A 12748-nucleotide genomic window follows, 5' to 3' on the forward strand; every position below is an offset into this window, starting at 1 on the left:
ATGGAACCCCACAATGCCATTTTACCACACTGTAAGTAGGCCAGTTACTAATTTGGAGACTACAGCCAGCAGAGGTGCAACAGAAGTGTTATTTCCAATAGCTGAGTCCGTCTGTCTGTCACCAGAGTCTGCAGAGGCTCATTCCTAGTGGATGAGCCAGGTCTTGGATCTGCGCCCTGGGAACCCTTGTCTCTCTCAGGGGAAAGGTCTGACCAAGAGCAAAGATCAGGCTTATCTTGGATCTGCTCCCTGTGAAGGTCTGAGTTTGAGAGTATAATGATCAATGAAACACCGCAGCAGAATTCAAAGTTGCTGAGAAAGGAGAAATGATTTGCACCTCTACAGGCTGGTTATCAAATAGGTGAACACATGCAGTGAGACTCAGTTAAATAAATCATCTTTTAAATCAACCTTTGCTCAATCAAAGTCCAGCTGTACCTATAGGTACAGCCAAAGGAGAGACTGCTGGAAAGAATTCCCTAGAGAACAGCTCCACGCAGACACAGGTAAGAACTTCCCTTCTTTCTTCACTAACCCCTTTCCCCCCAAAACATCCCGTAGTTACTATCCTGGTTACCTTTGTAGGTTTTTTACTCCCATTCCCCATAAAGCAGCAAAAGGAGAAGTAACATTGAGCCCAATGCTAGCTTCCCCACTTCCCTCTGAGGTGCATGAGTTCACCATCTGCCTTCCCCTGCACTTGAATGTTTCTTAGGCCTTGTCTACACTGGGATTTGCCTCTGTTTCAGGCTCTGGTGTAAACTCCTAGAGTTCATAGGACAAACCGCTATGAGCTGCAATTTTCACCAATGCAGCCTGCTCTGGTTTCCAGCAGGGTAAGCTCCACGAGTACAAGTGGTAGCTTTGCCTTTCTACACTGAAGATTTGCCATAGTACAACTGCATGGTGGCTAGAAACAGGGTAAATCTTGAATTTTCAAAGGGAAGGCAGATAAATCATGTGCTGTGGGCCCCTCTTCTCTACCTGCAGGGGAGCTGTATTTGGGATGGCCTGAAGAACCTCTGCCAGGAGAAATTTTCCAAATTGGGTCTAGTGATAAAAGTATGTGTGGATACTAGGAAAGGATGCACCTGCTACAATAGAATTTACTTCAGTCTTAATTTCCCTTTTGTGGATATGTTCCGAGCTAAGTTTGAGGTACTGCAGTATATTAAATCCTTCCAGCTGTCTGATCAATGGGCGGGGTCCCAAGATACCAAAAGCTTCCAGTATCTTCCTTCAGCTTCCATAACACATCTGTGCCCCTCTGACCGTCAATACGCTAGCTGGCCTGAGCCACCTATGCCTCTTCACTAAAGGGACAACTATATTTTTTTAAAGAAAGGGGGGGGGGTTGTTTTAGGGCTTGTTTACACATGAAAATTAATCTAGAATAAAGTCTGGTGTGAATTTAAAGCAGACTAACTATTCCTGATTAACTCTGTGTGGGCACTCTCATTCAAGAATAAGAGTATCTTATTCTGAATTAGTTAAATAGCTCAGAATAAGGTACTCTTATTCCAGAATGAGAGGGTCCACACAAGGAGTTAACTAGAAATAGCTATTCCAGAATATAACTGGATTGACAAGAGTGGTATGTGCATAATGGTCTAGCACCCAAAAGAAGAGTTCCATCCCACCTCGTAGTATGAAGAAAGGTCACTTCGCTCAAAGCTACCTGTTTCTTTCTTAATCTTGCCCTCTTCTAAGAATTCCATTTTAGCCACACCTCAATTTTCTTTACCACTGGCAACTCCTGTCAGCTTAATCGGCAGTATGGTTTCTCTCCCGTGAGGCCTAGTTCTGGAAGAGACCATGACCACAGTTTTCCCATCTTATTTTCCACAGCAGAAAAGTTCTCTCTGGCATTCTGCCTTCAGTCAGTCTCCTCGTTAGCAAGAGGCAGACACCATCTTCATCTAAGATGGAGGACAAAAGCATTTTCTTCTTTCTTTATCTTTGTTAAAAACACTTTGGCTCAAATGACCTACTCAGTGCATATTTAAAGGGGACATACTTCTTTTCCTGGTCCTGTTTTTTACACACACCCCTTTTCCATCCTGCTTGGCAGAAATGACCTCTGCTCTCCAGCCTCGAGAATGCAAAGTGACCAAACAAGAGGGGGAGAGTTATGGATTCTACCTGCGCATTGAGAAAAACAAATTGGGTCACCTCATCCGGAATGTGGAGGAGGGCAGTCCAGCTGACAGGGCAGGCCTGAAGGATGGAGACAGAATTCTGAGGGTCAATGGGTTGTTTGTGGACAAGGAAGAGCATGTACAGGTAAGTCTGACTATTCTTTTGGTCCCAGCCATTTCTCAAAATCTCAGCCCCACTTTTGGCATTCAGTTCAGCAAACCGTCACCTGCCACTCCTCACAGTAACTCCTGCTGGGAAATCTGAGAGCTGAAAAACTGAGCCCACAGGATCATTTGTACCTCACATTTTGGCTTCACTGGAGCTTGAGCAGAGGGGAAAAGATCCTTGATGAAATACCAAGGGCAGTGGAAGCTGCAGAGCTAGCATGTGCTGTGCTCCAGAGGGGGAAATTTATATCAACCATCTGGATGCTTTTCTGCCATTACCACCTCCAAGCTCATTCTATCCATTGCAGGTAGTGGAGATGGTCAAAAGGAGTGGGAATTCTGTAACTGTCCTCATTCTGGATGAGGCATCCTATGAAAAGGCAGAGAAAGAAGGGGTGAACTTTGAAGAGTTGGGTCACAAGCAGACAACCCAGCAGCAAAAGGAGCAGCCGCCAGTGACGAATGGAGTGACAGCACCAGTTCCACAGCCTCGGCTCTGCTACCTGGTGAAGGAGAGAAACAGTTATGACTTCTCCTTGAAAACCACAACTGGTGAGAACAATGGGTGTAGGTGGTAGGCAATTTCCCAAGGGCACATTTCCTCTGGTTAGGTGTGGAGATGGGAGTTGGTTCTTTGCCAGCCTGTCCAATTTTCTGTCAGCTGTTGAAGCAGACTTGCTAAAACCATTTGTACCAGGCCCTCCTCAGTTGCCAGAAGCACCCTACAAATGATTGCTCCAAGTCCCATGCACCTCCTTTGAACTACCGTGGGAACCAGCCCTCAGGGTTCTGGAGCTTATCTGAAGACAACCATCTGAAAGGGGCTGAAGCAAAGGATGACAGTGTGTAAAAGGCAAAGAGCTTCTTCTGATCTAGATGTGTTCACATGGGAAGCATGAAATTGAACTAAGGAATTTTATTTTTCTTTTGAACCCTCTCCACACTTGTCCTTTCCAAAATGCTAGGCAAAAGAATGGGTAGGGTTCTGTAGACCTGTACTGTCTCTCTCTGTTTGGAAAGTGCCTAACTCATGGAGGGTGCTAACACACACACTGTGCACTAGACTAACCCACGGATGCAATTTGGAAGTCTTTTAAACACAAGAAACTCTGACATGTGGATAAGCCACATTAAATAATAAAATTGGGCCTTAATCAATTCAAACTTTAGAGTCACTCCATTCTCAGTCGTACTAACGATCAACCAAGCCACCATAATTGGTGCCATGGGTACTCTCAGCAGAGAGGCAAACAATAGTTTGGGATAGATGATGAAGGTCCCTCCCCTCTCTAGGTTATCCCTCCAGGGTCAGGATAAGGCACACACGTGCGGCTGTGTTGAGAAAACTTGTGCTGTCATGGTACCTCTTCTGTGGATAAACAGAGTCCCTTGGTCTCCAGGGCTGTCACTACAGCACCTTACATCAGCATGGCATTTGCTTGGCAATCAGTGCAGGCATGTTCCAGTGGCTTGCTCTGTATAGTAAGTTCTCTCACCTGTTCTAGGTCAGAAGGGAGTCTTCATAATAGGCTTGTCCCCGCAAGGAGTGGCTGAAAAAGCAGGAGTCCAACATAATGACCGCCTGATCGAAGTGAATGGGAAGAACGTGGAAAACGACAAACATAAGGAAGTGGTTGAAAAGGTATCTGCTAGCACGACTCCTCTTCTTCCTTCATTTAAGGCCAGTTCCTCTTCCTGAGGCTACTGAGCAGCAGTATCAACACTGTTTGAATGCATTCACAGAGCAGGTGAAAAAGCTGAGGTCAATACCGTGCATTATCAGCAACACTTCAGTCCCAAAATATGCTGCTACTTTGGCCTTGTTTCTTGGATGGGTCAGAGTAGCTGGAGTGCAAGGCTGCTGAAAAGTTTGGCTGTTTTTGAAAGTCAGACTTCCACCAGACACCCTAAACTTGCTTTGGAAGAATACTGCCCTCAAGTCAGGCCCGAGTGGTGTAAGCACCACAACTGTACTGTTGCCATAAGCCTAATTAAATAAATGGCAGCATAGTTCTAGGAATTCTGAAAATCTTTGTGGTGCCCAGGAGGACGAAGTCAGCATGTCTGGGATGGAATCCAGTACAATGGGGAATCTTTCTAATATTAGGATGGTAAGACTGGAAAGCACAGAAGTTTGTGCTCCATGATTTACCTGAAGGAGGGTTTGATGTGAAGATCTGGATAGTTAGGGAAAGAGGAGGATTTCCATGAAATGGGATTCCCTCCTGCTAAGAAACGCAAAACTATTTTTAACAATGCAGTTTAAGGACTCGATCAGAGCCAAATAATGTAACCTAGCTGTCAGTAAAAGGGGCCCAGAGCAAACAAAGTGTGCAAGAAAGCCTGCATTTCTGATCATGAAATGTCCTTCTGCCACATCCTCCCAACAACTGGTATATTCCTGTTTGTGGTGATGGTGGTTTAAAGATCTTCTTGGTGTTAGGGAATATAATGAATGTAGTTTAAGAGATCAAATCAAACACTGATCCACTGAGGGTAGCATCAGAGGTAAGGATGGAAAGAAGAGAAGATGTGATTTTTCCATTAGTCTCTTTGGTAAAAATCACACATGCTGAGGCTTTAACCATTCAAACATAGTATGACTATGAAGCAGCTTGGGCTAGAAAAGCTTTCAGAGTACCACTATCCAAACTACAAATCCTACAGCTTTCCACTGCGGTTCTCAAACTCCCAGGAGAGATTTTCAAACTCCCAGGGGAGATGCAAGCTGTGTGGGGTTTTTTTTGTTGTTGTTTTTGTTTTTATAGCGCTCTGGCTGTCAGCCCTGGGTGGCTGGGGCTCGCGCAGAAGGGCCATGCACTCCCGGGAGGCAGGGACAGCAGGAGCTCCGCCTCCCGGCCTTGGGCTCTCCTCTCCTTTCCCCCCTGTCCCTCCCCCCAGTCCCTTACTGGGAGACAGCACAGGCTCAGGTTCTCCTCCCCACTGTCCCAATCCCATACCTGGAGGTGGCTGTCAATCCTGGAGTAGCAGCGCAGAAATAAGGGTGGCCATGGGGCGCTAAGTCTGCTGTGAAAAGTGATATTGCTGAATCTCTCTTTTTACATGACACCCTTACTTCTGTGCTGCTGCTGCTGCTGGCACAGCACTGCCTTCAGAGCTGGGCACCCAGCCAGCAGCCGCTGCTCTCCGCTCTGCCTTCAGGGCTAGGTGGCAGTATTTGTACATGGTGGGAAGACACAAACTACTACAGACACAAAGAAGGGGAGGGGGGGGGCGATCAATTAAGTTTGCGAAGCAATCCACTATAATGATCCAAACCACTATATTAACTATGAAAAACTGCAGTACTTGTGTTCTGTACTATTGTTGCAATACTTTTTATAAGGAGAGAAAACATGCAGGTTTTGAGTGAGGATGGAGAGAAGAATGGGAGTAGAGAAGCAGAGATATGATGGGGATAGACAAAACACACACAGTTAGGGTATGGAATGTAGGGGGATGGAAGTAGCTCCAGAGCAGTCAGAACTGAATGTTATAGCAACTTGTGGTAGGTGTGGCTGAGTCTACAGTCATATAGGCAGCACATGGGTGCACATATTAGAGCACCACCCCACAACCTAGTCTGTGTAGACCCTACATCCCATTCACCTAGAGCCCACCATTGTGCATCAAAGAACCTGCCAACATAAAGCTCTCCACAGCCCCCACGCTCCACTCAAAGGCCTGTGTTTGAAATTGTGTGTGTGTATGTGTGTCGTTGCAGGTGAAGAAGTCTGGGAACCATGTTGTGTTTCTGCTATCAGACAATGAAACTGACCAGTATTACAGCAACCACCAGATGATGCTGAAAAGAGACACAGCCAGCCTGAAACTGCTTCCCCATAAACCCCGACATGTGGAGCTCAAGAAAGGAGACAACGGCTATGGGTTTTACCTGAGGGAGGAACAAAATGGTAACGGTGAGAACCCAGCCATCAGCCAGGCCCCTGCATGCTCTGTAGTGCGCTTTTATGGGGCCTGCAGGACTCCTACTCTCCAGTGCCTACTACTCATCTTGGAAAGATCATTTCCTGCCCTGCTGCCAACCCAGTCCCCCCAAACACACCTCACCACAGCCAGGCACCCCCAATTTATAGCCTGTTTTATACAGGAGGCCAGACTAGATGATCACAAATGATCCCTCCTGGCCTTGGAATCTATGAATCTCTATCAAACCTTCCCATCTGAGGTGGAACATCCCACTGTGCTGCTTGTGGCCCTCCTCACACACTACAATCCAGCTCCCATAATCTCCACTTGGGGCAGCCTCCAACCCCACATTTTTGAAGGTCAGCAACGTGTCCAGAGTAATGTCTGATGTTTTTTCACAATAGAATCCTGGCTTATCTGAATCACTTGAAAGGGATCCTTAGTTGCTCTCTCACAACTGGGTTCACCAAAACCATGAAGCACTCAATTTTAAGTAGGCTTAAACTCCCCCGCCCCTTTCCTCAGAGTAAACCACAACTTCCATGTGTCTTGTTCAGGGGAAAAGGAACCTGTATTCAAGTCACTTGGAAGGAGATCTAGATTCTGCACTAGGGTTACTGCAGAATGAGCTAAATCAGGAACCTTATTTCAACCTGAAATCAAAGAATGAGTTTCTACCATCTTAAATATCTTTTATCATCCAAACCAAACACATCCCATGAACAACTGCTTTTCTCTATTTGAACTAGGCCTGTATTTTTTTTTATTTTTTTGGAGATCAGGTCATTTAATTAAGGACATTGATTCTGGCAGCCCAGCAGCCAAGGCGGGACTAAAGGACAACGATATCCTGGTCGCTGTAAATGGGGAGTCAGTGGAGGCACTGGATCACGACACCGTGGTGGAGAAGATTAAGAGGTGTGGGGAAAAGACCACATTGCTGGTGGTGGATAAGCAGACAGACACCATGTATAAACTGGTAAGGCAATGCAGGCTGAGGTTGGGCTTGTACAGCTCCTCACTAGCTAAGACAGGGGCAGCAATGAAATAATGGGTCCATTCTGAAAGAAGCACCATTTCAAAGGCTTTTTAATAGCCCTTATTCAAATACTCGCTATAGCGATCATCTGAGATGGGCTCATGTCTCAGTCTCCCTCAGAAGAGATTTCTGCAGTATGTCACTAAACTTTCCAATTTACTCTTGCCTTAGACCTTCCTATATACTACTGGAACAATACCATATTTGAGCAGGTCAGTGCAGAGACCAACATGCTAACCAATTGCAACTACCAGGCAGTTTCCTACATGAATTAGAGGAGAAATCCCTGCTCACATTGTGAGTATGTTGCAACTTTCTACCTCTATCACTAAGAGGTTTTAATAAGCAAGTAGAAATTCACAGGTGGGACCTATACTGACTGTTGTAAAGATTTCAAACGCAACAAGATGTTAGACTAGGGCTGTCAAACGCTTTAAAAGATTAATCATGTGATTAAAAAGATTAACCGCATCATTAATCACACTGTTGAACAATAATAGAATACCATTTAAATATTTTTGGATGTTTTCTACATTTTCAAATATATTGATTTCAATTATAACACAGAATACAAAGTATACAGTGCTCACTTTATTTTTATTACAAATACTTGCACTGTAAAAAACAAGATATAGTATTTTTCAATTCACTTAAGTACTGTAGTGCAATCTCTATCATGAATGATGAACTTACAAATGTAGAATTATGCACAAAAAAAAGACTCCATTCAAAAACAAAACAAATGTCAAAGTTTAGAGCCTACAAGTCTACTCAGCCCTATTTCCTGTTCACCCAATTGTTCAGACAAACAAGTTTATTTACATTTGCAGGAGATAGTGCTGCCCACTTCTTGTTCACATTGTCACCTGAAAGGGAGGACAGGTGTTCTCATGGCACTTTTGTAGCTGGCTTCGCATGACATTTACATGCTGATGCGCTAAAGATTCATATGTCCTTTCATGCTTCAACCACCATTCCAGAGGACATGTGTCCAGACTGATGACGGGTTCTGCTCGATAACAATCCAAAGCAGTGCAGACTGACGCATGTTCATTTTCAGCATCTGAGTCAGATGCCACCAGCAGAAGGTTGATTTTCTTTTTTGGTGGTTCGGATTCTGTAGTTTCTGCATTGGAGTTTTGCTCTTTTAAGACTTTTGAAAGCATGCTCCACATCTCATCCTTCTGAGATTTTGGAAGGCACTTCAGATTCTTAAACCTTGGGTCAAGTGCTGTAGCTATCTTTAGAAATCTCACATTGGTACCTTCTTTGCGTTTTGTGAAATCTGTAGTGAAAGCGTTCTTAAAACGAACATCATGTTCTGAGTCATCATCCGAGACTACTATAACATGAAACATATAGCAGAATGCAGGTAAAATAAAGCTGGAGACATACAATTCTCCCCCAAGGAGTTCAGTCACAAATTTAATTAACACATTTTTTTTTAAACAAGCATCATCAGCATGGAAGCACGTCCTCTGGAATGATGGCTGAAGCATGAAGGGGCATACGAATGTTTAGCATATCTGGCACATAAATACCTTGCAATGCCAGCTACAAAATTGCTATGCAAATGCCTGTTCTCACTTTCAGGTGACATTGTAAACAAGAACCGAGCAGCATTATCTCCCGTAAATGTAAACAAACTTGTTTGTCTTAGCAATTGGCTGAACAAGAAGCAGGACAGAGTGGACTTGTAGGCTCGAAAGTTTTACATTGTTTTGTTTTCAAGTGCAGTTATGTAACAAAAAAAATCTACATTTGTAAACTGCACTTTCACGATAAAGAGATTGCACTACAGTACTTGTATGAGGTGAATTCAAAAACAGTTTCTTTTATCATTTTTACAGTGCAAATATTTGTAATAAAAAATAATACAAAGTGAGCAGTGTATACTTTGTATTCTGTGTTGTAACTGAAATTAATATATTTGAAAATGTAGAAAAATATCCACAAATATTTAATAAATTTCAATTGGTATTCTATTGTTTAACAATGCAATTAAAACTGAGATTAATCACGTGAGTTATCTGCGATTAATTGACAGCCTTAGTTTAGACAGAGATTTCTGTAGGAGTTTTTACATTCATATAAACTCTTTCCTTTGCTTTTGGTCTTTCAGGCTCAAGTTTCCCCGTGTTTGTACTACCGGGAAAGACAAGATTCCCTTCCAGCTGAAGCAAAGGAAGAGCCGACCTCACATGCTGAGCAGGTGGTGAATCACAAGCCCAAAATCTGCAGGCTGGTGAAGGGTCCTAGTGGATTTGGCTTCCGTTTGAGTGCAACCAAGAATATGCCCATGCAGTTCATCAAAGAGGTACTAACCTGGGGCTTCTAGCCTGGGAGAAGCATGAGACACCAGAAGGGACAGTTTGTGCTACAGTTAGACATGCATTCTCTACTTTCTGTGCTGTGACTACACTCAGAGCAAGTCATTCTAAGCCATACGTAACAAAAAGGCAAGGTCTGTCCTATGTGCACTTGGCTGGTAGCAGAGGTTTTAGTCCTTGAACTCAGGATGAATTCATACCCCTAGAGGTGAAAGGATGGTCTTGTGATTAAGGTACAGGAGCGGGAGTGAGGAGACCTGGGATATATTCCTAGCTCTGCAAAACTTCTGGGGTAAATTGCATAACTTTTGTCTCTATTTTCTCTTCTTCCTTAATATTTACCTAACCCACAGGAGTGTTGTACTGAATATAATAATATATGCAAGGGATCTGAGATCCACAAGTCACTATAAAAAGATAAAATATGACAAACCATTCTCTGATCCCCTATGATACCACCACCATGGCCAATTCCCAGAACACAAGTCCTGTCCAAGTCAAAACCCATTACAGAACTTGTAATAAAAGTGGAATATATTGGAATACTATGTTAAAAGTCTCATCCTTTCTCCTTCTCCAATTAAGTTCTGCTCCAGAATAATTTTTTCCAATCCTTACTCTACCTCCTGTATTGGGAAAAAAAAATCACAGAATATTCATTCTCTATTTATAATACTTGGGTGTTAATTCAACTTTAATGGTACTGTGCTGGTATCACAGCTTCAGAGCCTGTGTTTGCAGATACGGAAAGGTGGGCCAGCTGATGCAGCGGGACTGGAAGAAGAGGACATTTTGGTGGAAGTGAATGGCGTGAACATACTGAACGAAACCTATGACAAGGTTGTAGCAAAAATCAGTGACAGTGGTGACAGATTGACGCTACTGGTGTGCAGAAAAGCAACCTATGAATACTTTAAGTCTCAGAATATTCCTATTACTGCCTCTCTGGCAGATCAGCTATATGACACTACTGACCCTCCTGCTTATACAGAGAACCCACCAGCAGAGCCTGAGAGGACCTCACCAGAACCAAGAGAAAGGGTGGGTAATCTTGAGTTAACCAAATTTTGCCATCCAGGTGGTGGGGAAAGGAACCTGAAACAGTCACTAAATTCACTTGAGGTAGGGTCTGTGAATTCTAGTTGTATTCTGGATTTACAAGATCTGATCTACATTAATTAGTATGGAGAGGCACACCTGGTTACAGCAGGTTACAGCAGGGTAGAACTGCCTTCTCTCCCTACTCCACAGACACAGTATCTACTGGACCCTGGGAGGGGAGGGGAGGGGGAGAGAGAGAGAACGTATGTATGCACATGAGTATGTGAGAAAGAGCATGAGAGAGCACGGAAATACTCCCAGTATAGCACTCATTAATGTAGATGAGAACCATATCCTCAGGAATTCTCTGTCCAACCACAGGGAGCACAGGACCCAAGTAACAGGGCTTAAATACACCTGTGAACATGGGAAAACCACGTGAAGTACTCTAAAACAGTGCAGATTCTTTGGTGGGTGTGGGATGGGTAGACTGTGACAAAGTGTGACCAACAAAGGTCCTGAGGAAAAAAAAAAAATATTCTGACCACGCTGGTCCAGGGAAATTGTGCCAGCAACAAGAGTTTGAAATTTGCTATTGTCAGAAAAATGACACCTGTACTCAACTGCTCTGATCCCTGCATGGATTCAGGGTCTTATCTTTTTTGCTGTGAAAAATAAACAAGTTTTTACTCCTGTTCATACAGGAGACACAATAAAGCTTGGAAGAAACGAACTGGATTCTATTCCTCCACACATATTATCACCAGAATTGTTAACTAAGTTCCAACTGCAGATTCTTTCAGTGATGGTCTTACGTCCAAGGCTGAGTTTGCAGAGCTATAGTTAAACCCTTCTTTTTATCTGTGACCTTGGTGGATTTGATATGGAAGTTGAGCAAGAACATGGAATTCACACTAGATAATTTAGTCACTTTGTAAAGTGCATTTAAAAGAGCAATTCACTAGCTCCTCATGCAAAGTCAAATACCTACTGGGCATGGTTCAGAACAGACTGATAGTTCACAGTGGCATGAGGAATCTCTATCACATTATCTACAACCATAAAATAATCAGAAATTTCTACTTATTGCTTTTCCACAGGCCAGCTCCTCCTCCTCCTTTTCACTCTCAATCGCCTCAGCAGAAGAGGATTATGACACACAGTTATGATGAGACAGACCACAACAGAAACCAATCAGACGTCTTCCAAGGTTTAAAAAAGTTCTCTTCCTCTGAGCAGTCTTTGTTCTTTTACCTCCCAGAACCACAGTGTGCTATGGAACTTCATACTTGTGAGGACAGGAACAGTGACTTCCTTCTAACTAGCTTTCCCTGAAGGGGAACATCCCACCACCCCCAAGAACTATCACTCACTTATCTAATGCTGCTAATCGTAGTTGATTGGCCTTCTGCTCGGTGAAGTGGACAGTTACTTACTTCTACTATTGCTCTGTAAAAGCTTAAATGACTAATCAGGAACATCTGTCATCTTGCGGGGGAGGAAATGTGATTCACAAATCAATAAGTATTTTGGCCTTTTAAGCACAAGAAAGCTCCTTAACATAGAAATTGATCTCTCATGTCCTCCACAAGAGACCTCTTTCCTCCTAATCAAAGCCCATCTGCCAAATCACTGTGGCTATTACATGCTATATTTACTGTAACACAATCAGTTTAACCCAGTAGATGTAATATATCATGATAAGCTAATGTATTCTGTGAATAACTCTCCTTTCACTTGCTAACAAGCTGTAGATATCGTCCATTCAAAACAATAGGTTAACTTAATTGTTCACTGTTCAGAAGTTACAAGCACCATTCCCTCCACCCCACTCTCCTAGCTGAAGATCATGGCAGTTTGAACAGTGTCTGTAATTCAGTGTAAACAGCTTTGTTTGACTACATGCCAATACCTTGTCTCTAATGCAATATGAACCAGCTCTGTAGTACCCATAGTGGATGCTATACCTCCTTGCTGTAAGCTTGAGACAAAGCATAAATAAATCATTCAGAGTGGCTATTTCTCTTTCCCAGGTCTTACTCCTGCCATCTATGATGTATGTTCCACAACAGCTTTAAACTGAGCAAGGTCTGGGAGAATGG

At 43.4% G+C, this 12748-nt stretch overlaps 1 protein-coding gene across 2 annotated transcripts; it reads left to right on the plus strand.

The window, feature by feature from the left end:
* The first annotated feature begins 422 nt into the window (after positions 1-422).
* PDZK1 (PDZ domain containing 1) lies at positions 423-12665 on the plus strand. Of its 2 annotated transcripts, XM_075117831.1 has the most exons (10): positions 431-506; positions 991-1158; positions 2072-2283; positions 2615-2858; positions 3812-3948; positions 6031-6226; positions 7019-7215; positions 9398-9592; positions 10347-10646; positions 11747-12665. In XM_075117831.1, exons 3-10 carry the CDS (start codon positions 2074-2076, stop codon positions 11813-11815), a joined length of 1548 nt encoding a protein of 515 aa, XP_074973932.1. In that variant the 5' UTR covers positions 431-506; positions 991-1158; positions 2072-2073; the 3' UTR covers positions 11816-12665. The 2 variants fall into 2 exon arrangements, with proteins under 2 accessions (XP_048725042.2, XP_074973932.1); XM_048869085.2 differs by lacking the exon at positions 991-1158 and having other exon boundaries at positions 423-506.
* The last annotated feature ends 83 nt before the right edge of the window (positions 12666-12748 follow it).

Source organism: Caretta caretta, chromosome 1, assembly GCF_965140235.1.
Source record: "Caretta caretta isolate rCarCar2 chromosome 1, rCarCar1.hap1, whole genome shotgun sequence".
Taxonomy (NCBI): domain Eukaryota; kingdom Metazoa; phylum Chordata; order Testudines; family Cheloniidae; genus Caretta; species Caretta caretta.

Excerpts from the sequence above, each read along its gene's own strand:
- PDZK1 (XM_048869085.2), top strand. The coding sequence starts at position 2,074 with ATGACCTCTGCTCTCCAGCCTCGAGAATGCAAAGTGACCAAACAAGAG. Across the intron at positions 6,227-7,018 it reads GGAGGAACAAAATGGTAACG|GTCATTTAATTAAGGACATT; the intron begins GTGAGAACCCAG and ends TTTGGAGATCAG. Across the intron at positions 7,216-9,397 it reads CAGACACCATGTATAAACTG|GCTCAAGTTTCCCCGTGTTT; the intron begins GTAAGGCAATGC and ends TTGGTCTTTCAG.